General features: G+C 40.1%; 1 protein-coding gene across 4 annotated transcripts in view; it reads left to right on the plus strand.

Annotated features, from left to right (window-relative positions):
• Positions 1 to 6,379: 6,379 nt before the first annotated feature.
• dmxl2 (Dmx-like 2) overlaps positions 6,380 to 23,324 on the plus strand; it is a 37,498-nt gene continuing 20,553 nt past the window's right edge. For 3 of the 4 annotated variants that reach the window (XM_086070632.1, XM_086070628.1, XM_086070631.1), the window contains exons 1-22: positions 6,380 to 6,845; positions 12,889 to 13,014; positions 13,988 to 14,059; positions 14,198 to 14,276; positions 14,497 to 14,641; positions 15,040 to 15,106; positions 15,208 to 15,380; positions 15,460 to 15,640; positions 15,745 to 15,925; positions 16,080 to 16,298; positions 16,398 to 16,669; positions 17,476 to 17,745; positions 17,821 to 18,050; positions 18,134 to 18,336; positions 18,634 to 18,755; positions 18,959 to 19,048; positions 19,174 to 19,282; positions 19,383 to 19,502; positions 19,675 to 19,902; positions 20,038 to 20,324; positions 20,747 to 20,913; positions 20,999 to 21,650. In XM_086070632.1, the coding sequence (XP_085926758.1) occupies positions 6,759 to 6,845; positions 12,889 to 13,014; positions 13,988 to 14,059; positions 14,198 to 14,276; positions 14,497 to 14,641; positions 15,040 to 15,106; positions 15,208 to 15,380; positions 15,460 to 15,640; positions 15,745 to 15,925; positions 16,080 to 16,298; positions 16,398 to 16,669; positions 17,476 to 17,745; positions 17,821 to 18,050; positions 18,134 to 18,336; positions 18,634 to 18,755; positions 18,959 to 19,048; positions 19,174 to 19,282; positions 19,383 to 19,502; positions 19,675 to 19,902; positions 20,038 to 20,324; positions 20,747 to 20,913; positions 20,999 to 21,650 (4,080 nt within the window). In that variant the 5' untranslated portion in view covers positions 6,380 to 6,758. The remainder of the gene's footprint in view (positions 6,846 to 12,888; positions 13,015 to 13,987; positions 14,060 to 14,197; positions 14,277 to 14,496; positions 14,642 to 15,039; positions 15,107 to 15,207; positions 15,381 to 15,459; positions 15,641 to 15,744; positions 15,926 to 16,079; positions 16,299 to 16,397; positions 16,670 to 17,475; positions 17,746 to 17,820; positions 18,051 to 18,133; positions 18,337 to 18,633; positions 18,756 to 18,958; positions 19,049 to 19,173; positions 19,283 to 19,382; positions 19,503 to 19,674; positions 19,903 to 20,037; positions 20,325 to 20,746; positions 20,914 to 20,998; positions 21,651 to 23,324) is intronic. The other variant, XM_086070630.1, reaches the window with a different exon arrangement.

Consider the following 23,324-nt stretch of genomic DNA (forward strand, 5'->3'; position numbering starts at 1 on the left):
TGAAAAATAGTAGGAAGTTTACACACTATGCAAAAAGTAAGTATCACGATGATAAATGCAGTTCTGCCTTCTTCTTTTTTTGACCCAGTATTTAAAGTAAAAGGCCCAGAAACAAAGCCTTCTTATATCGTTCACTGTTAGAGGTAATGATCTGACCAAGCTTGTCGTTTTCAGGTTCTCAGTGCCACTAATGATGGGCTGTCATAAAAATAGGTGTAAGGGATTTTACACCCACTGTGGCTTTCACTATACATGGTGGTAAAGTTTAATGTCGTTACCTTTGAATTCCTTACTCCTAAATCTCTTCGCCTCTCAAAGAACAATGACTCTTCTTTTTTTAACAGGTTGGAAATACTCTCCTTTAATTCTCCAATTCATTGACCTGTTCCCTTTATTTGGAACGGCCATCTTTGCTGGCTTCATTGTCTCCTCTGCTCTGATAAGAAGTCAATTATGAGCTTCCTTTAACATTTACAAGAGCTGCTGTATGAGCACCATTAAAGTCAAGGTCTTTTACAGTGTTATGGCTCGACAGAGTCACTCTTTCCCACCTGAATGCTCATACAATCTCAAAAGGTGATGAGTCTGAGAGTGATCATTCCATTGCTTCTCTGATTGGGAACATGTTATCTGATTGTTCAGATTAATGATCAGCCAAAGCACAAAAACACACATAAGCATTTGAAAGCATCCGCTTAAAAAAAAATATATATATATATATGTAGGCCTATGTATACTTTTATTTTCTTTGTTTCAGATCTAATTTGCCTTGGTTGTAGTTTGAAATATTATGACTGATTTCTTCCATGGTCCCATTAAATCTGTGTGTTTGGATAGTGTAAAGTTTACATTTTTAATCTTAATTGTAAAATAATCTTACTGTTCATCAACACCTATACTGTATGTTATGTACTGTACTGTATGTGCATGTTGGTGTGGAGATGCCGCTGTGTGCTAAATGAACATGATTTTAATTGCAATTATATTCATTAAATGACATTATAGTACATCATCTGTAGACTACTGCAGTAGGAAAGCCATTTGACATGTTGCAAGTCAGTAGTGACCTCTTCTGGATAATATGTGATATCACACTAAATTTCATCTGCATTATGCAGCTTATGAAGACATTTTTACTTGTGATTTTTAGAGCAAATTAATTTATGAAACTAATGATTTTTGTCATTTGTAACTGAAGCAGAAGGTTTGAGTATTAAATTTTTTATTGAATAATGAGCATATTTGTGACAGACACAATCATTAAGCTTTGTTCCCCCAGGAAAAGTAATAATAGTGATGTAAAATGAAATATAACAATACCATGACATCATATGTATTTTCTATTGCAATTGATGCAGTGGTAATAATGAAAAGAAATGCAATCATAAGTTGCAATCCTAAACAAAAGCTTTTTCAACTTGAAAAAAAAAAAGCTGACTCTTTCAAAGAGGTTTGAAAATGCTCCTTTCTAAAGACCATATTTCAATGTGCCATTATCACTGCAGTCAAAATTGTAGTGTAATCTATAGTGTTCTATTACAAAATAGATGTGTGATGTTACCTGTAGAATACATCTGATATCCAACCATCTGTACAGCATTTTGATAATCATACTCATTATTGTCAGCTAATGAGTAATTAATTTCATGTTATGATGACCTTATGTTGTCATTATGTAGATAATTGAATTTGACACACATTGTATGGAGGGTCTCACTGATGGTGTAGTGGTACCCTTGCTTGGCTTCAGTGCTGACGAGAGTGATGGTGTGAATATGATTGTGAATGGTTGTCCGTCTCCATACAGTATCCTGAGATTGACTGGCGACCAGTCCAGGATGTAATCGGCCTTTTGCCCTAAATCAGATATGCCCCATCTCATCCACAATCCAAAATTAGAGCATGGAAAAATGGATATACAGTATTGTATTCGAAATGGCTGGACTATTTGAAAGTATATGTATAGGAATCAAACTAAATTGAGTTAGTAAATGTTGAAGGAAAACCTCAAACGTGAGTTGCTTTCATCACAGAAGTTAACCATTAATATAACACAATGAAGGAAAAACTATAAACTGCTTTATTTTTGGTATTTTAGATTCACGCATGATTTACAAATCCAACAAGCCAGGGCGTGTGGCCAAAAAGCAAAACTGTTTTCTCATCCACAAACATACAGCTGTAGACACAAAGTCGTATCACAGCGAACAACAGTGGCAGTGAAACATCACAGTAAATGTGAGAGATTTAGCAGTGAGCCTAAGAGCTGTGAAAGGCTAAAAATAAAAATAAAGTGTGTGTGTGGGGGGGGGGGGGGGGGGGGCTGGTACAGGTGTGTAATATAGGAGGTGAAAACGACTAAATGTTGTTGTTTTTTTTGACAATTTAGGCATTTTCACTGCAGGGTTTACTCACATGTGTTGCTAAAAGTTTAGATATCATTTGTGGTGTGTTGAGTTGTTTTGAGGTGACCGTACATTTACATATTTATTAAAAATGTAAAGAAAATACTCACTTTGCTCACTGTATCTATGTTATTCATCTACTTTACATTTATAGTACATATGATTACATATCATAGTTCTAGTCGAATAAGAGTGGGCTCTCTTTTTCACATCAGACTCATCCAACCACAACTACTCCAAGATGAAAAGAGAGAGCATAGAGGGAGGAAGAAAAATTCATGATGGTGTCAAAGAGAGAGACAACAGTCTGATGATAGCCGTCATCAATCTTCTGTATCCCTGCAGGCACAGAGGTCTTTAAGAGATTGTGCACCATTGCAATGTGTGCAAGACAGATTCAGGAGCGCCAGGAGAGTGAGCGTGAACAAAATGAGATTTAAGGTGCAAGGTTATGTAAAAAAAGAAAGAAAAAAAAGCCAAAGTCAAATATGAAAGATGGTATTACCCAGGTCACATGTTTACAGTAAGAACAAGCAAAATAACTGAAAAGCACAAATAAATCAGTGTTGATTATGAATTTCTGAAGTTAAGCATGGGAATGGTAAATTAGGTTGGTCTATGATGTCACTTTCCCAATCCTTTGGCAAAAATGTATTCCCCAGTTTGGGTCACAAGTGAATCATTAAAAAAAAAATTACTGCATCAGCATATCACTCTTTGACATTTAAAGTTCAGTCTTCCTTTTACAGGCCAAATAAGACGGTCATTTACTTTTAAGAAAACCCTCTTTTATCTTTTAAGAACTGTATAATGACCATGTGTCATGACTACATATAACAAACAATAGCTGAAGGTGTCTGATCAAGTAAGACGGCAGTTCTAGCTTAAAAATATCAATATGTTTATGGAAAAAACTGTTTCAGTTAGAACACAATCAGCTTCGTGAGGGGAGAACAAAGATGAAGACTGCGACACAGATTGTGGGTCAAGCACAAGACCGGAGGCGTGCGAGTCACATCTGTTCATGAATCAGGTGAATGGTTCAACACTTGCCTCCTCTCCAATCTTCCTCCATTATTCTCACTTCACTTTATTATCTCTCACAAGTGGGTGGATGCTCGTTAACATACACTGTGTTGTTTTGGTTTCATTCTTATTTAGCACTTTAACCATTTTATTGTGTAACGCATTAGACCTTTTTGTGCTTTATTTATTGATGCCTATAAAAAAAAAAAAGGTTTCCTGCTACTTTACAGTAAGTCATCCTTTCTCACCCTCTCAACATAGAGAGATTTTAAAGAAGTACCACTGGCCTAATGTGTTTATTTTATTGTATTTATTTATTTCAGTTTTATACTTTTTGGGGGGTGAGGGGTCTTTTAGTGCTAAATATTAATTGTTTATTCTCCAACTTCCCCTAAATCTGATAAAAGATGTACAGTCACATTCACATTGGAACAATGAGGGTTAATTTAAGCATCCACTTATTTATTTATTCAACTACACGTCCAAGTTCCATTACGCCTTTACCATTACGCGTAGAATGTCGTGCACCTCAGGGTAACACTTGTGCAGCCTCCAGCTAGCAGCCATCCATGAAATGAGAAAATCTATAATGCATTTAATTTTGTTCTCTTTAGATGGCAAAGGCTTGTCTAGCAAACATCAGCCACCCTCCAACAATGTATAGACATATACTTGCTATTTGTTATTCACAGCGTCTACCAGCTGTGCTTCACTCTGTAACACAAACTAACAAAATGTGTTTTACATTCTTTAATCACAGGTCAGCTATGATGTCGCAACTTGAAATAATCCTTGCTTCATTCGAAATGATGAACAGAATAGCTTTGGCATGAAGAAAATTAGAGCCTGCTCAGCAAATATGACACCTTGGCTGATGAAATGTGTAAGGCTGTTACATAAAAATTCACTATATGGTATTACTTCACATTTTAAGCGTGTTGTTGACAAAGGGTTTGATAGCATAACATGAAAACGTTTCCCTTCCTCACCAGCACTTATAACAAGTATTTTTCTTCCAATACACAAAATCGCTGTATTGTGATATTTTTGGTATGCAGATAGGCAAACGATAAAATATCCCACACAGTTACTGACACTGTTCATGTCATGTATTCTCTAGGCCACTGCCTCGTTACCATTTTCCAGCCTGCCGTCCTGTGTGTCATGTTTGCTAGCAGGCAGGCAGGCTCCTGATGATGATGTCACAGTTGATAACTAATTACGCCACTGCTTTGACGGCTGTCTTTTTACATACAGTACATCGGTGTGAATACTTTCATTACTGACAAGATTATGTGGTAAGACATTAGAGGAATACAGGAAGAAAACAGTAACATGTGACTTGCTTCATGAAATCTCGTCAGTGTGAGACGAGTAATCATAGATAATAGAGCGATAACAGACAATAGGCATTGAACTTTAGCCAGGTCGGTCTCACTCATTTGTTGAGATCAAACTTCACAACAAAAAGGTGGATCGTGCATCTCATCCAAAGTCAGTAGGAATTGACTCCATGACACCTGCAACTCAAACAAATCAAACTTTTGGTGACAATTACATAAGCAATTCATTTTTTAATATAATATAATATAATATAATATAATAGAATAGAATAGAATAGAATAGAATAGAAAGCCTTTATTTTCTTATAAGGGCAGATGTGATGAAATTGAGGCACAGCTCCAATTTCTAAGATACAATAAACAATAAAATGGCAGACAGACACATACAGTAGGAGTTGAGTAAAGGATGTTGAATGTACAACGTAAACAATACCAAATTATTTATGAATGGCAATGGCAGTAAGGCAGAGTGAGATGTACATAGTAAAGCTTTGCTACTGAAGTGAGTACAGTGAAGCGAGGGAGAGGACTGAATGGGAAAATACGATTTTAACCATTCCTACTGTAGCCTATGTGTGTTACTTACCAAAGGACGAACTAACGGATGTAATTAAAGGCAATACAAGTAGATTTATTCTTTCAAAAATGGACATTAAACTGGTATCTGTTTGCATTGTACAGCAAGTAGCTATCAGTTTCAAAAAGGTTGGTGACACCGGATGAAGATTGTACAGGCACAACTCCAGGATTTTTTTCCTCTCCCAGGAAGTGGGCTAAAGCGCGGATGATTGATACATTGGGGGCTCAGAAAATAATTTTGAAATATCTTTTAGAATATCAAATAAAATGCTGAGAAGCATATGTATTAATTCATTTATTTCATTATCTTTTTTTTTATGTAGCTTCTAATTGAATTATTTGATCATATGTACAGCACTTTTCGTTGTTTTGTTTTACAATTTAGTTGCCAAAAATAAAACATTTGTGCTTGATAAAGAACAAATTAAATTAATAATTTGGTCGTGAGCACTATAGCACTGATAAAAAATATATATTTTTTGTCCTTGTAAAGATTACCATGAGTTCATATTTATATTTACTTAAAACATTAGGTATACTTCAAAGTGCTACTTGGTTTTTACTTGCTACTAATGTTTTTTACAGCATATGTTGAAGTAAATTTTAAATGAAATTATTGCGTAAGATTTCTCAGTTAATATGTTTAATTTTATTACTGTTTAACTTTACTAGGAAATTTACAGGATTACAGTATATTTCATGCATTAACTTTTTTTTAAACTATATATATAAATTAATAAGTTCTATTTTTCTTGCTCGATGCCATCCAGGAAACCATCACCACCATTATAATTTATTACGGTCATTATCATCATAGTAATGTACAGTCATGGTCTAGGAAGTGATCGGGACAGCCCTCATTCATGAATAAGTAAATAAATTAATTAATTTAAAAACATTCATAAAGGCAAATGTCTTATATTGTTCAAATGATTCCGTTATATAACTCCGTTGAAAAAACGTGAATATTAATGAAGTAGTTGTCAGAGTCTTTGTGATCTAGGTGCTGTGGTTCTATGAGCAGCCAGCCCAGTCGTGCCTAGGCAACGGCGTGAACGCGCATGTCAGCCTGGCTCGCTGCAGAGCCTCAGCTGCCTCTCTTGCCTCGGCTTTGACGATTAATCGTGAGGATGGTGTTGACAGCGAGAGGCAACGGATGGCCGCTTTTACTCGCGTAAATGGATGACACGGTCATGTGAAATTACATTTTTACGGCTGGAAAACAAATCCCCCCCCCCTCCAAGCACGACGTCTGTGGAGCAAGAAGACGCTGGGCCGTGGACAATTCGAACGTTAACTGATGGAATCCCCAGTTGCTGCTAGATGGAGAAATCGACAGGGTGGACTAGTTATAAATAATTAAAAACGGCATCTGCTGCTGCTAAAAAAAGGGGGGGAAAGAAACATGCATCTACATCAAGTGCTGACGGGAGCGGTGAACCCGGGGGATTGCTGCTATTCGGTGGGGAGCGTGAATGACGTTCCGTTCACGGTGAGTTTCTATCTGCATATTATTTGACTTCAGGTGATGCTAACTAGTGACGAGCTAAGTGAGTGGTTAGCTAGCTAGCTAGCCTCATACCAGATGGACGGGGGCGAACTAGCTCGCTAAAGCTATCAGCTAACCGGGTAGGAAGCTAGCAAACTGTCGCACTGTAAGAATCCCAAACACTCGACACTTCTCCTGCCACCCTCGTGGATTATTTACAATTACAGTCCTTTCCACGTCAATATCGGCACCTGTCAATTACCGCTGTTATTTATGCACCGGGTTTAACGCCAGCCACTCAATGACCTTTAGCAGCATCTTGTCACGTTACAATTACTGTAAGGGAATCCCTTTGCGCATCCATTATCGTATCTGGCAAATGCTGTGCTGTATGGTGATCTAAATGTTACCGTGCTCATATCGAGGAAGGGGGCTGTGTTTTGAGAGGTGAGAGGCATTCTAGTATTTGGTTGTAGTAGTGGCTTAGCTCGCAACCATTTGGTGTTAAATCCTCCTCACGGATCATTAGCTCGCTGTCATCCCAGCATCAGCCATGACGTAGACAGCCTTATATGGACACACGTGCTGGAGGCCTCTGTGACTCTTGGGAAAAAATGCCAAATTCATGCGATGCTTATGAAACAGCATACATGCTCGCTTTGCCACGTAAAGGCAGGGGCCCCAGGCGAGGACCACATTGCAGCTCCTACCAAAAAGCAAGTCTACTTGTAGAGTCCCGTAAAAGGGAGATTCTGAATCTTTGGTCATTGCGGTGTCTACAGGGGTTTTCAGTTGTGTCGTTGCTATGCAGTAATATCAGCCACATCTCTGGTGACGGCCCCATACTAACCACCATCAACAGCTAGTAAGGGGTCCTTGATAGATTTTTGACTTTAACAGCTTCCCAACATTTTTCTCTGCCTCTGCAGACGAGTCCAAGACAACCGGTCAATATTGCATTTTGTCGAGCAAGACACAAATAGAATAGTATTACAGTGGCTATTGTGATGGCAAATAATGTGGAATAGTCCACTTGAATTACTTTTCACATTTACTTCAAATGGACCATTTGGAATGAACCAATAAGAGACTATTGGTAAGCAAAATGTTTTTTGTTCAGCACATTTGTAAAGTAAATGATAATGGTGATGACAATATTGACTTATTTTATTTTTTATGATACGAGACAGTATTTAATTATGTTCCATGAGACATTGCCCTCTAAATGTCAGGTTTTTCTTGGCAGCCCTTTGTGGAACTGTGTCGATCTATACCTGATTTATAGGCTTTGTTCATTCTGTGGGACAAGTGGCATTGCAAAGATTTTAGTAAACATTTTAGGAGTTCTTTGTATAATGACTGTTTGCTTCAAAAGTGTTTCTGTCTTAATAAAATTTAAGGCCAGTGCAATGGCTGCCAAATTCATGCTTTGTCTGTTTGTATGCGTTTTCTTCCCGACATTGGCTACTTCCTGAAGTGTATTAGAGTATTTTGGTGGAGCCTGACTCATTTCTTTTTGAACTGCAATATATAGAGGACTTGTCCTCTTCTACCCTTATGTTAACCTCAGATGGAGAATGGGAATACATGCAAGCTTTGCTCTGAGGCTAAAATTTGCAGAGTAGCTAGCTCTGAAGCAAAAATTGTGTGCGCTACCTTGAGGCCTAAGTTTCTGTACTTGGTGCTTGCCCCCTCTGTCCAAGAGGACATTTGAAGAACACTGGACAATCTGTCCAGTACATTTTCACTCACACTGACACCATGGGCTCTTTCGTACTAAAAAAGATAAATGTTATTTCACAAACCTACAATCATGACCAAAATAACTTGAACTGATAAGACTGTAATTTGCTGAAATGCATATTGACAAGCCACAATTCTTTAGGACTGTATTTGAAATCATCCCATATGAGGGGCAGCAGGCACTGTGGGCAGATGGATGCCATCTCTAAATTCAAAAAGAGCCCTGAGCATCCGACAGTTCCTGGCCGACAAGAACATAACTGCTGGAGCAACCTCACTACTAGCCCGAACTGAACCCATCCGTGTGAGCTTCAAAGAGACCAGTTTTGAAGCTGTGGACAACAGCTAGATGGCCATGGCGACAGAGCTGTGGAGGATCTCGAAGAACCCGTCTAGGGCATGGCAGGAAATGCATTAGACTCCAGGGGGATTGCAGTTTGTAGTCTGGATTTCAAATGTAGCTTATATGAGACCTGTCGTAGAACATTCCTGACAAACGTCAACTGTGTGTTTTTGGTTAGCGAGCACAGAGGTTAGTTTCATTGCTCGGGCGATGTGCTTTCCATGGGAAGGATGAGATATTGTCAAGGAAGGCGTGCATTTGCTGATGTTGCACTTTGAATACTATTTCATTCCCAGAGTTAGTTAATTATAAACTACAGAAGTCGACTTTGCTGGCAAAGGTTACATTATAAACTTTTGAACAAAATTGGTATAGGTTAGAAAACAGTCTGCCAAAGTGGTGTCATTTGGTTCTGAAAATGCACGGTAGTCTGTCATGACGCTCACAGAAGCCATACTACAAAACATAAGAAGGCTTATATGGCTTGAGCCGTGAGTCTAGGTTGGAGGGGGTCAAAGTACATTTCTGGGATGTTGGCTGTTTAAATATTAAAGAGCTCTCTCGTAACTTCTTCTTTTTCTTTTCCCTTGAACGTGTTTAATTTGGGATTCAAAATATTGTCAGCTCAGGCTTTTGACTGCGGCGGCCAAGCTCTCGTGCAGGCAAGTGTCGGGAGCAGCTGCAGCAGCAGAACATGTCTGCATGATTGAGTTAGGCTCTGGGAATAAGAGGCAATGGATGGAAGAAAGACAGAAGTGACCTCTCATTCTCATCCTCTTTTCTACTTTCATTGCCACAGTCAGTGCATGACAACGTTCACACTTTTCTATAAAAAAAAACACTTTGGTCTAAAAAGAAGAAGAAAGACAGAAACCGCTGCATTCGTCTCCTTAGAGGTTTGAGTTTATTCAAAATTGCCATTAAAAGATGCTCCTTGCAAACAAAGATGTCTGCACTGCTCATCAGTTTAATAAAAAAAAAAAATTCAATGACAAAGCTGTCCTCCAAGAAATGAGAATTAACTCTTGTGTAAAGTCACAATTGATTCTCCCAAAATTTACCAAGGCCAAATATTTTAACTGGAAACCATTAGAAATCTCTCATATTGAGACATTTTCTGTTTTGTGATTTCTCATAATTGCAATATTCTGTCTGCAGTAGTGTGCTACAATAAGGTAATATTTATCCAGGCTCGGCGACATTTTAATTAGTGTAAAGACTGACAAGGTGGAATATTGCATTGAGCTGTTTAGCAAATCTAAAACTACAACTCTATGTGCCATTTTCGATGAGGTCAGCCTAATGAACATTTCAAGCGATTTACAGTAAGCAAGCTCCCTTTGCAACACATTTGGTATTTGGTATAATCCCATTAGTAGTTGTGCAGTCCAAGTCCAGAAGAATGCAAACAGAAATCATAACCTTCCAAAAGTGCATCTAACGTGTAAAAGTCGTAAACCACCATTATTCATTACAGTGCACAGCCTTTTATTGTATAAGGGGAGTCATATTTGTCTATGTCTATCTGTTCATTAGTTTGCAGGCGGCTTCCTGCTTTATGAAAGATGAAGACGGTTGATGGATGGTATTGTGATTCTGCAGGGTGAACAGTTCAATTGATTATAATAATGTTGTAGATGACATATATTGCATCTTGCAATGCAGATGCTCACTAAAATGTAATATGTTAATCCTTGGCCCATGCACAGCCCCCAGAAAACTCATTTGCTCCCAATAACGTATAAAAATGTTCTATTTCAAATATTGTCATGGTCCCAAAAACGTATTTATATGTGTTTATGCTACAGCATACAGAAGGCTTTGATACAGCCTCTGACCTGAAAAGGTTGCTTAAAGCAATGGTAGTTATTACAAAAAAATGACCAGAAGGTGGCACCAGAAGTTGACAGCAGAGTAGAAGAGACTTGCTACGTGCTGAAAAACGGAAACACTTACAAATATACTTTTTTTCCCGAATGAACGAAGAGACTCTTATCTTTCTTTTGGCAGGTTCCATGTTTTTATAGCAATGGAACACAGTATTTTGCGTGCCTTGCAAAATCAGTCAAAATCCAATAAAACAGCCGGGAGCGAGGGGAGTTGCTTCAGTGAAAATGGCTGCATGTAAATGAGTTAATATCCGTTTTGTACATTTTGTTTGCGCAAGCCGTCTGATTTATTGGTCCCATTTCCTGTTGTTTAAATTATAGTGCCAATGTTGAAATGGCTGCTGTGAAAAAGTTATTCAAACCAACTCGGTGACAGTGTGCATGTGAGTGTAAACGGCTGATGGTGCCCTGTACGGTATGCGCCCTGTGAACTAACTGGTGACCAGTTCAGGGTGTAATCCGCCTTTTGTCCGAAGTTAGCTGGGGTGGGTTCCATCACCCCACGGCCCTGAACAAGAGCAGTGTTGAAAATAGACGGATGCAGTGATGCTGATCGTCTCAGCATACAGTCAGCATTAGATTTGATACCAGAGATGAGAGCTAAGTGGTCTATTTTTACACTGCTGGTGCTGATGTGCTAAATGTTACAAAACCACAAAATTGTATTTGTCAATGAGATTTATAATAAAATTGTATTTTAATTTTGGCTTATTTTTTGGGGGGGGGGGGGTGTTGAACCTTTCATTGACAGGGCAGCTGAAGAGTTGTTAACCATACTACCTCATATCAGTATTATGCTCTTAAAACTAACAAACAGTCCCTGTTTGTACACCTTTTCCTCAGCACCTTGTTTGCTATGCGGGGGAGACTGTAGCGCATGTAGATGATGAAAGAGAAACAGGACACACAAACCGAACGAACAAAGAGGTGATCAGAGACTCCAGTTCGTGACGGGTGTACTCGTGTTTACTTGTCTGGCTCAGGGCCCCACTAGGTGGAAATTACTTGCACTCATAGTGCGTTAAAGGGAATCTCCATCGCATACACAGCAGCCTCAGACAGTGCGTGACGGTGACCGCGTTTTAATTCCAAGTCGTAATGTTCTGCAGCAGATGCAGCAGGGGACTAGTAATGCACAGACTGCAGATTTCTTTTTACTTGCCTCTCGCATACAGCGTGCAAAGAGTCATTTTGCTTCAACCACCAGGGCCATAACCGCTAGTTTGTTTTTGAGTGGTGACTGTAAAGCGTCCCTTTTGTGTGACTCAGTGGTTCCCAGCCTCTCCTCCTGTTCTCCTGAATAATGAAAGACACAGGCTGATATTCAGGCACTGCTGTTGCTGTGAGGCTAATTTACCTTGCTGTTCCTAATTTCAATTTGAACATAGATCTGATTACTAAGCATTAAAAAGAGCAGGTTTCTCCCATGATATAGATTAGTTTAAGCTAGCATTATGCTCCCCCCCTGATATATTATCATCATTGTATTTTAGTATATTGAATAATAATAGGTGTGGTTGGATGATGGATCCTGTTTTTTTGGCGATCATTGAATGTCCTTTGTGCACAAAGTTAAAAGGGAAAATGAAAGTATGTCACTTATTCTCTCCCAAAGTTGCTACTCATAGGCTGTGTAGTCAACATCACACTCACAATTTCCCTGTATTCTCCCCAAAAAATGTCTGTGTGTATATGCCAAATAGTGAGTTTACGATTTAATACCGTTTGTGTTCCCATGTGGGATGTCACGTTAGTTTGCTCTAACATGTTATTTAGGCTAGTATGCTAACTAAAACAATTGAAAAGCATCATGTGAAGGTGGTGAATAATGCAACTCCTGACTAAAGTCAATTATGTAACTTTGGTTCATGAATATGTACATTCTAGAAGCATTGTGTTGATGCTTTATTATCTTCTCCATTTTAAGAGCTTTACTTTTGTGTTATATATTTGATGTAGAGACCAAAGAATTGTCTGCACCTCAAGTTATTTACTACTTGTTGGTGCATGTTTTTTTTTTTTAATGCATTCATTAAAAGCTCATTTTGATCATAGACCTTTTTATTTTCAGGCCTATGGCTCAGGTTGTGATGTCGTGATCTTGGCTAGTGACTTCGAGTGTGTGCAGATAATCCCAGGAGCTCAGAATGGAAACATTCAGGTGTGCTGTGTGGAATGCTCCCATCAACTTGGCAGGGTAAGTTGTTGGCCTCACACTCAATGTATTCCCTCCTGCAATATGTTTGGGTTTTTGTTGTTGTTGACTTTTTTTCCGATTTTTTGACTTTGTCTGCAGTCTTTGAGTTGTGAAACCACAACACCCTTGTGAAATGTTAACGTAGTTAGTTTTGTGCATGTTTAACTCTGTTGGCCACAGCTCCTAAAGTGTGGCCAGCTCTTAAAAGGCAGCAGAAGGAAGAGGACAGAGAACAAGAAAAAGGACTGAACGTTACTGTAGCTGTTCTCTTTTGTTATGATGATGATGATGATTAGGGGTGTTAAAAAAATCGATTTGGCAATATATCGCCATATTACAGCGCACAATTTTCTAATCGATTCGATATGCGGCCAATCGATGTTTAAACATAATTTTTTTATGGAAATATTCAACAAAACATCTTACTTAGGGTTAGGGTTCACATGTTAAGCATTTAAGATTGTTATGGAACATTAAGCCTTAATATTTTATTTCAATGCTGTTCAAGTGTTCAAACATGAAACAGATAGCAACAGATTGTTAAATACAGTGGCTCAGTTATAAGCCTGAAGTTTCAGATAAAAACATTTTCATACAAATATTACAGTGTGCATGTACAAGTTTACTGCTTAGTATTTTCTAAATTTGAGTTTAAAAAATCGCATTAATCAATTTATGGATTCGTATCGGGATTAATCGGTATAGAATTGAATCGTGATATATGAATCGTGATACGGATAGAATCGCCAGGTACGAGGCAATTCACACCCCTAATGACGATGATGTGGATTATCAGCATTATTAACATCTTTTTAAACTTAGTAACATAATGTCAAGCATAGTATTTATTGCAATTATTTTACTTATTTTCAATAATTCTTCCAGTCTATTTAATGAGGTGTTTTTTTTCTTCAAATGTGACTTTTTGAAAATTGATTGATTGTATTTCCTAATGGTTTTGAATGATGCTTAGATTGCTGCCTCTTACGGGAACACAGTCTGCATCTTTGAACCTCTTGTTACCAACCCAAACAAACGCCACAAGGTAGCGTATAGACAATTGTTTAATAAAAATGGTTGTTTACAGAAAAATGTCATATGATGAAGTGGGCGGGAGAGCCAATAACATTGCATGGTGTTTGTGTTTGTGTGTGTGTGTGTGTCGCTCTCCTGTCACTAACAGCAGCTTAACTATCAGTGGCAAAAGACAGGGCAGTTCTTCCTTGATGCCATCACCTACAACCTGGCGTGGGACCCACAGGGTATGCATATGCTTTCTGTGTGATTAAACCAAACCCAGAAAGAAAAATAGACTAAATGAGTCCTCTCCATACACTGCTTGTATTCTCTTACCTTCTTTGTTGCCCTGAAGAACATGTGCAATTGTGTATTATGTATCCCCCATAACACACATGATGCCCAGTGTTCTTTAGTAACCAACTTGTCTGCGAGATGTGTCACCGAGTGCCACTTTGTCCTCAGGGAATCGTATCCTAGCAGCAACCGAGCGGCTCCAGCTGTGGGCTCCACCGCTGGCAGATGCCCTAATCGAGGAGGAGGATGGCCAGGCATCGGAGGACAAGCTCCATCCCATTCTTAATGACTGGAACTGTGTCTGGCAGTGCAAGTGCGTCTTGTTTATGCATATCAAGTGTAACCGACAAGGGAAACGGTGTCCTTTTTTCGTCACGATTTGCAGGGAGCCTTAAATCTACTTAGTCTTTTTAAAAAGGAAAAAATACTGAAAAGGTCTTGTTTTCTGATGACACATTTATAAATAAAAACATGGTTAAATGCTTCAAATTGACCATGTGCTGCTGAGTCATGTGATTTAACTTAAGTTTGTATCCATGTTGTCTGGCATCTTATGACAAACATGCACGATCAGTAAAACCACCAAAACAGGGAAGTGAAAGCTATTCAAGCACAAAAAAACCCCACCATTGCAAATTGGCAGTTTATGTGCTTGCCATGAGTGAGCTGTCTTTCCGTTGCATAAAGCCAATGTGACTGTGCGTCCCACAGGACTGCTGCATCTGTGCACGTTGCCAAGTGGTCCCCTGATGGAGAGTACTTTGCAACAATTGGGAAGGTGTGCCAATAATGTGACTTTGCAATATAAAAGGACACAGTATTAAATAGCCAAAAATGATGTTTGTATCCGTATGTACATTTTAATGTCTGTGTATGCAGGATGACTGTTTACTCAAAGTGTGGTATCCCACCACGGGCTGGCGTTCTGCAGTGGTGGTCCAGGACCCCTCAGATAAGAAACCGCCCGCTGTTCACTTCTCTTTTGTTTACCTGGCCCACCCCCGCTCCATCACTGGTATGTCCTGGAGGAAGACTAGCAAGTACATGCCAAAGTAAGAAGTCACATTAACAAAATGAAGTACTGTAATTCCTCATTGTGTAGGTCAAGTGCATCTTTCATGTGTCTTTTAGGGGTTCAGTGTGCAATGTTTTGCTGACATCTTGTGAGGATGGCGTGTGCAGGCTGTGGTCTGAGACCCTGCTTCCAGAAGACAGCTTGCTTGGGGGTCAAATATCTGAAAACACGCATTCTTTTACCTCCAGCCTGCCAGGCTTGGCAGGCAATAAGGACAAGATTCAGCACGCTTTGGAGGTATCTATAAGACTGAGCAGAAATAATTTATAGCCAAAATGTCGTTGTTTTTTTCTTTCGTTGAAATCTTTGCCATTTGTTAATGTTTTGCTTTATTTGAACAGTCTATTCATCACCTGAAGCATCTGCGTCGGGGAAGGCGACGATCATCTGCTTTGGTAGCTCACAGTGAGCTGCTCCCCTCTCAGCTTGGCACACAGGATGCACACACTCACCGCCACATTGCGCATCATGCCAACGCATTGTGTCACTTCCACATCTCAGCCAGTATTAATCCCAGCACAGGTAGGCGTTTCCTCCAAAGCAGCCTGTCTTTACCTTAAATCAATTTGAAGTCCTATCAGTTACCAGCATATGCCGTTCTTATTTGTATTGATTTACTGTGTTTCAATGATCGACCTATCTCTGCTTCCTCTTAATTCCTTGTTTTCACTCTCAGACATCCCATCGATGCTGGCAGACTCTGCACTCTTCAACACAGATGATGGCAGCGGGACAGGAGGATTTGTGGTTCATTGGCTCAACAATAAAGACCTAAGCTTCACCTGCTCGATGGATCTTTTTATGCTGCAGCTGCGCAAGTTCTCTGAACAGCAGCTAGACCATGCAACAGAAGACCCCCTGGACCCCGAAGGATCCCCTTTGAAGTTTGACTTTGGTATGACTACAGTCCAGTGGGCATCCCTTCATGACACAAATTTGATGAATATGTAGCGCAAGCACATGATTATTAAGCACATTTTCTTTGGGCTTGTAGACCTGGATGAGATGTCTGACAAAGCCTCATCTGAGCTTGGAGAGGAGGGTGAGCCAGGGGAGCAGGGAAGCACAAAAGCATCCTCCCCAGGATCCAGCTCCAGCTTGCCTTTGCCCTCAATGCTGCTGGAGAGGAGGATGGAGATTCTAACCACAGAGTGGAATAAGAGTCCTGACATGCTGTTCACCATCCACCCAACTGACGGCTCGTTTCTTGTTTGGCATGTCAAGTACTTGGATGAATTTAACCAAGGCATCTTCAGGCAGGTTCAGGTAAGCACAGCTTTGATGATAGGAAAACATTGCAGTGTCCTGCTTGCAATGTCGCACAAGTGTAATTGTGAAGTATTTTCCCTAAATATTAGCTTGGCTGCTTTTAATCAGTGATTACTGTGCCACATGCTTATTTAGGCATATACTCACTAGTGATTATAGTGTAGGAGCATTTGCCTCTCTCGTGTAGCCAAATAAGGCAACCAACTGTTGCTGTAATTTCTCAGTATCATGTAGTACAGCTCTTTGTAAAGGCAGACCATTTGATACAGCTCGTACCTTGACTCTCATTAACGATTAGCAAATATATTCAGTATAATGTTAAAGTGGAAGTCAACCTTAAACATTACTTGACAATAATATGTTATATGTAACCCCACTAATCTAAACATGACATTATGATTAATGTTGCATTTTTTGGAATATGAGTCATGAAGCAAAATCTAGCCGTTTCTATCCATCTCAGGGGTCGGCCATTTTGCCACTTGCTGTCGACTGAAGATGACATCACAGTCGCTCAGGGCTCAAGCAACGACCAATCACAGCTCACCTGTTTTCTGAAGCTGAGCTGTGATTGGTTGGTACCTGAGACCTGAGCAACATTGATGTCATCTTCAGTTGACAGCAAAATGGCCGCCTCCTGTGATAGATAAAAACGGCTGGATTTTGCTGCTTAACTCATATTCTATTAACGCAATATTAACCAGAATACCATATTTAGACTAGTGGGGCTGCATAGAACATATTATTGTCAAAAAACAAATCGGGGTAAGCAATTATTCTAAATCTTCGAAATCTGCCTACAGGTGTCCTTTTCCTCCCGTATCCCAGTGGCATTTCCTACAGGCGATGCCAATTCGCTGAGTAAAAACATCCTGATGTATGCCTGTACTTTGACTGAGAGGGAGAGTTTCAGGGCAGGGGAGCAGGGAATGATGGTTCAACATGTCGCTCACTCCGCCTCAGCCTCGACTGGCCTCGGTGCACCTGCTTTAGCCTCTTCTTCTATTCCCAATCCTGGCACCAGTCCTGCTGTCATGATGGTCTCCAAGCATGTTGATGGATCTCTTAACCAGGTGTGTGTGTGTTTGGGCAGGGAGCCAGTATTTTGTATGATTGCAGAATCATTAAAAAAAAAATGTTGTTTGCAGTGGGCTGTGACATTTGCCGAGCGCTCTGCATTCTCCAATGTATTGACCGTATCCCACAAATTTCGCTATTGTGGCCACCGTTTCCATCTGAATGACCAAGCCTGCCATACAGTGCTGCCACTGCTGCTCACATCCTCACACCATAATGCACTGCTTACACCTCCCTCGGCTCCCGGTAGCATGGATGGCGAACAACCTCCCACCTTTCCACTTCCAAAGGGACTTCCAAGGTAAGGAGCAAAGAAAAAGGCATCATGCCAGGAGAGGTAGTAACAATAAAAATCACAAGTACCTGTCTTTGTTTGTTTATTAGGAAGCAGCTTCGCAATGCAGCAACAAGAACCTTCCACGACCCCAATGCCATCTACAGTGAACTCATCTTGTGGAGAGTGGATCACATTGGACCCCTCTCATGCACTGGAGGAGTCTCTGAACTGGCTCGGATCAACTCTCTGCACACCTCTGCTTTCAGCAATGTTGCTTGGCTACCTTCACTTGTCCCCAGCTCTGTGCTTGGTAAACATGTTTGCAATATTTCATGGTAACGTCCGTGTTTAAAAAAAGAAAGGACAGTGTAGCAACATTTCATTTAGTTCTGAGAAGCTGTCTTGCATTTGGTATTTACAAGTGCATTATATCTAGCATTCAGATCATCAAAGTACCTTCAATGCCATGAACTACTCGGCTACAATTTGCAAAGGAAATCAACATCCTGTCCCCATATATTCTACAGCCTTATAAATCCATTTTAATTTGCCCTCCAACTCTTTTTTTTATTTTTATTTTTATTTATTTATTTTTTGTTCTCTTAAGGAACATACTGTAATAGTGCCAGTGCCTGCTTTGTGGCATCAGATGGTAAGAACCTTCGTCTGTATCAAGCTGTCGTCGATGCCAGAAAGCTACTAGACGAACTGTCAGATCCGGAAACATCTGTGAGTGCACTAACAGACACACACACACACAGTCACACACACAAATGACACTTGTGATGTTATAATCATATGTCCCCTTCCTGTGTTGAACTGGGAAAAAAATGGTGAACTAACTTGGAGGGAGTGGTGTGTCGAGTTTGAAGCAGAACTAACCAAAACATAATACTGTACATATAATTCACACACATTGTGTCATGGCTCAGAAACTAGTTGGTGAAGTTTTCAACATCGTCAGTCAGCAGTCCACCGCCAGACCTGGCTGTATCATAGAGCTCGATGTCATTACAAACCAGGTGAGATATTACTCTTGCTCTACATTTCACATCGGCCTTCTAAGAAAAAAAGTCCAAAGCTTGAAATGCTAAAATTGCATACAAAGACCATATGATTGTGTTTTCTATTTCCATGTATAATTCAGTGTGGTGCCAACACCCAGCTGCTGCATGTCTTCCAAGAGGACTTCATTTTAGGTTATAAACCTCAAAAAGAACCAGACGCACACACTGCTGCTTTTCCATCTGGTGAAGGTGCGCTACACTATATGATTAATACTGCATATCATAATAATTTCTGCAAATTTGCCAATCTGATTCGAAGATTGTATTAATCAAACATTTCTGAACCCAGAGTACCACCCTCCCCCTTTTTCGGAGAAGTTTTTCCTGGTGGTGATAGAAAAGGATCTCAACAGGAACTCAGTGCTGCAAATGTGGCACCTGCACCTCCAGTCTGTCCAGGCCTGTGTCGGTAAGAGGGGGGCATCATATACAGTAATTATTTGAATAAAAGCATGATGATGTTTTTTATTTATTTCATTTTGTAGTCTTTATATAAATCATTATTTATTATTACTGCACCTAACAGTCCTATCTAAAGTAGAGATTGATGGCTGCTTTAGTTTTAATTTCTCTGTGTCCAGATGATCTGAACCAAGATTCTAGCTTCCAGAGCCAGCTGATGGTTCCCAATCAAGTGGTGAACCCTGACTCATCTCCAGAGACCTCCCCTATCAGGCCTCTTCCCCGCTCAGCCTCCACGGTCAACTTGCAGTCGGCCAGCAAACTCATCCTTAGTTCCAAATTGGTGTATAGCAAGCGAATGGACTTGCCCCATGGGGTCGAGGTTACCCGAGCCACGCCGTCTGCTGGTCAGTCCTCACTTTTGTTATTCTCAGAGTTGGACTACAAATCTGAATGTGACTAGTAGGGATTGATTAATATGAATATCTAGCACCACATGTACCAGATTATTTCCATTTTTCTCATCTTTGTTCTTCTTTCAGGCCATCTCAGTTCCTCTTCCATCTACCCTGTGTGCCTGGCTCCTTATCTGATCGTGACTACCTGCTCTGACTCTCGGGTGCGGTTCTGGCGTTGTGCCGTAGAGGGTGATCATGTAGATAGTGACGATGACCAGGACAAGCGGATGTACCGCTGGGAGCCGTGGGCTCTAATGAACGAGGAGGAAGACAACAACAGCGCTGTGTTTGTGTCGGGGCGGCCTGTTGCCGTGTCATGCTCCTACATTGGGAGACTGGCCGTGGCCTTTAAACAGCCACGTCAAGGACAGGTAAGGTTTGAAGGATCTACTGCTCCTATATTACATTATACACTTTTAAATTATTGTTGCCCGTAGATGCAATTCCATAAAAAAATTAATTGAATGCAGCAAGGCTTTGTAGATTAAATCAAATAGACGATGATTTCATTTATCCAGGTATAAATACTTTTTTTTCTAATGTCAAATAGTCAACAAACCATATGTGCAAAATACAAATCGCAACTGTCAGGTAGGATATGTACATCTCCAAAATCTTTTCTTTTTTTTTTACCATATTTGGACTTATGAGGTTACAGCCCAACAGCGACGAGAACTTTTGTAGCACTGTAGAAATACATCTTTGCATTACAAAAGACTGAAGAACATTACTTTTGATAATTTCACTGACATTTTATATCGTACATTTTTTATTTATTTTTTGCCCCCTCTAGATTTCTGGAAAAGAGTTCTCCATGCACGTGTCTATTTATGAGTGTGAATCAACTGGTGGTTCCGAGTGGGTTTTGGAGCAAACTCTCCATTTGGAAGAATTTAACAGACCATCATCAACCTTGGACCCAAGAGTCAGCGTGGACTCCAACCTCTTTGTTTACAGCAGGTCAGGAGGGTACTGCCTATTTCACTAAGCTGCTGTACCACTCCTAGCTGTCTCAAATCTAAAAGGAAATTTCTCTCTGTACTAGATCGGACCTTTACATGAGCCGAGACCACAACTCACCCAACATCAAGCATTACGTCCATCTGGATTGGTTGTCAAAAGAAGATGGCTCTCACATCCTCACTGTGGGGGTTGGATCCAACATTCTCATGTACGGCCGAATCTCTGGCATGGTCAATGAGCAAACAAGCAGCAAAGAGGGTGTGGCTGTCATCACCCTTCCTCTAGGGGGCAGTATCAAACAGGGGATCCGCTCTCGATGGATCCTACTAAGGACCGTGGACCTGCTGTCCTCTGTGGATGGCACTCCTTCTCTGCCAGTCTCACTCTCTTGGGTGAGGGATGGCATTTTGGTGGTGGGCATGGATTGTGAGATGCATGTATATGCCCAATGGCACCAGGACAAGAAGCCCGGTGAGGGAGAAGAGGGCAACCTGTCATCTGCGGACATTGCTGGAGGTCAAACCACAGCTTCTTCCTCAGTCTTTGAAGGGAGAGCCAGGTCAAAGAGTGTGTTTGAAGGGAGCGCCGCAGTAGATGAGGCCCTACGTATCCCGGCTGGACTTCAAGAGGGTGGACTTTTTGAGGCAGCTCACTCCTTGTCCCCAACCCTACCCCAGTATCATCCCACCCAGCTGCTTGAGCTCATGGATTTGGGAAAGGTTCGCCGTGCCAAGGTAAGTCATCCTCATCCCTTTCTAATACAGTGGTTCGGAAAATTTTACACCAACTACAAGGGCTGTGCAGTTACGGTAATTTTTGGACTATATATAAGCCGCTGTTTTTTTCACTTGCGTTCGACCCTGCGGCTAATACAAATGTGCGACTTATCCATCAGATCACAAGGTGGCACACTATAAAGGAAGTGCAAAATCTTCAGGCAGAGCAAAACAAACCAAGTGAGCCCAAATACAGTAGGAGAAACAGAACGAGAGCAAGACAATTAACGCCTTCATTATGGAAAATAAAGTAGCGGGAACCCTTATATACTAGTGCGGTAACACCTGCGGCTGACAGTCGGGTGCGGCTTATATGTGTAACAAACTCGAGTATTCACCAAATTTAGCTAGCGCGGCTTATAGTCAGGTGCGCCTTATAGTCCAGAAATTACTGTGATCGAACTCCAATTACAGTACAATTTCAATTATTACACTTCACATTCACAATTACAAAATAAGCATGATCGTAAAAAAAAGATTTTTAATACTAGTTTTTGAGTTGTTTACATTTATTAAATTTTAAAATAACGAATTTAATCAATTTAGTTTCATCCAAAAGAAATTTGCATAATTATAGTGTTTCAATTTTTTTTATTTGTCTTAATATTTTTTGTGTTTTTTACGTTTAAACATTTTTCTTAAAAAATAAATGATTGTCTTACTGTACAGTGCACAAGCTGCACTCCAACTTAAAGTTTTTGCCAACACAAATAAATAAATATTATTATGAATATATATTATTATAAATTTGTTTTGTTTTGTTTTTATTTGTTCATTTTTTCTTTCGGACAATCATTGTGACAATTTACAACATTAAATTTTCACATACAATTACACCCGAAAAGAAAAAAGGCTGACAGATGAAGCCGAAGCTTATCAATTCCCATCCCCAGAATACATTAGGACGCAGATCATCAAGATGCTAATTCGTCAAACATCTAGTTGAGTAATTATCAAGTTGTTGATTGATTCAAAAGTTAATCTTCCCAGTAGTATTTGCTGATCAAACGTTGATTAGATCCCTTGTTATTTAGTTCGGTCCAGTAGCAGCCCACGTCCAGCCACACCCGTCAGTCGGTTTCTTCCTCATCTCCATTCCTGTTCACCGCTGCGTTGCGACGTGCAATCCTCTACAGATCGCTCAGCCTTGTAGCCAAGTCCATTCCCATTCTGGTCGTGGCGATGTTGGATACAGCTCGGTCATTCTTCACCCCGTGACATGTCGTCACAGGCCTTGGACAAGCCGGCTTGCACTCCAGTATTAGTGCTCACAGCCACAGTGGCCATTTCCACTGCCTTTGTTTGCCCATCCTGCATTTTCCTGAGCATCCGATGATGCCAGAGGGCTCCAATCCCGAGCAGAAGCATCCAGGCCACTAGCGTGACGCTGTTTGGTTCAAAGGGAACGTACATAATCATACTGTTTAAATTTTTTAAATTGGTCTTAATATTTTAAAATGCTTAAACATTTTCTTGTTTTGTACCAAAAAATAAATAATCGTTGGAATAATCGTGATTTCAATTATTGCCAAAATAATTGTGGTTATTTTTTTTTCCATAATTGAGCAGCCCTACCAAGTACTGTCTGAAAAATACTTTCTACATTAACACTACGGTTAAAATATTGAAAAA

The sequence above is a fragment of the Leptonotus elevatus genome, chromosome 3 (genome assembly GCF_054856555.1).
Source record: "Leptonotus elevatus isolate MCC_2025b chromosome 3, RoL_Lele_1.0, whole genome shotgun sequence".
In the NCBI taxonomy this organism is placed as follows: Eukaryota; Metazoa; Chordata; class Actinopteri; order Syngnathiformes; family Syngnathidae; genus Leptonotus; species Leptonotus elevatus.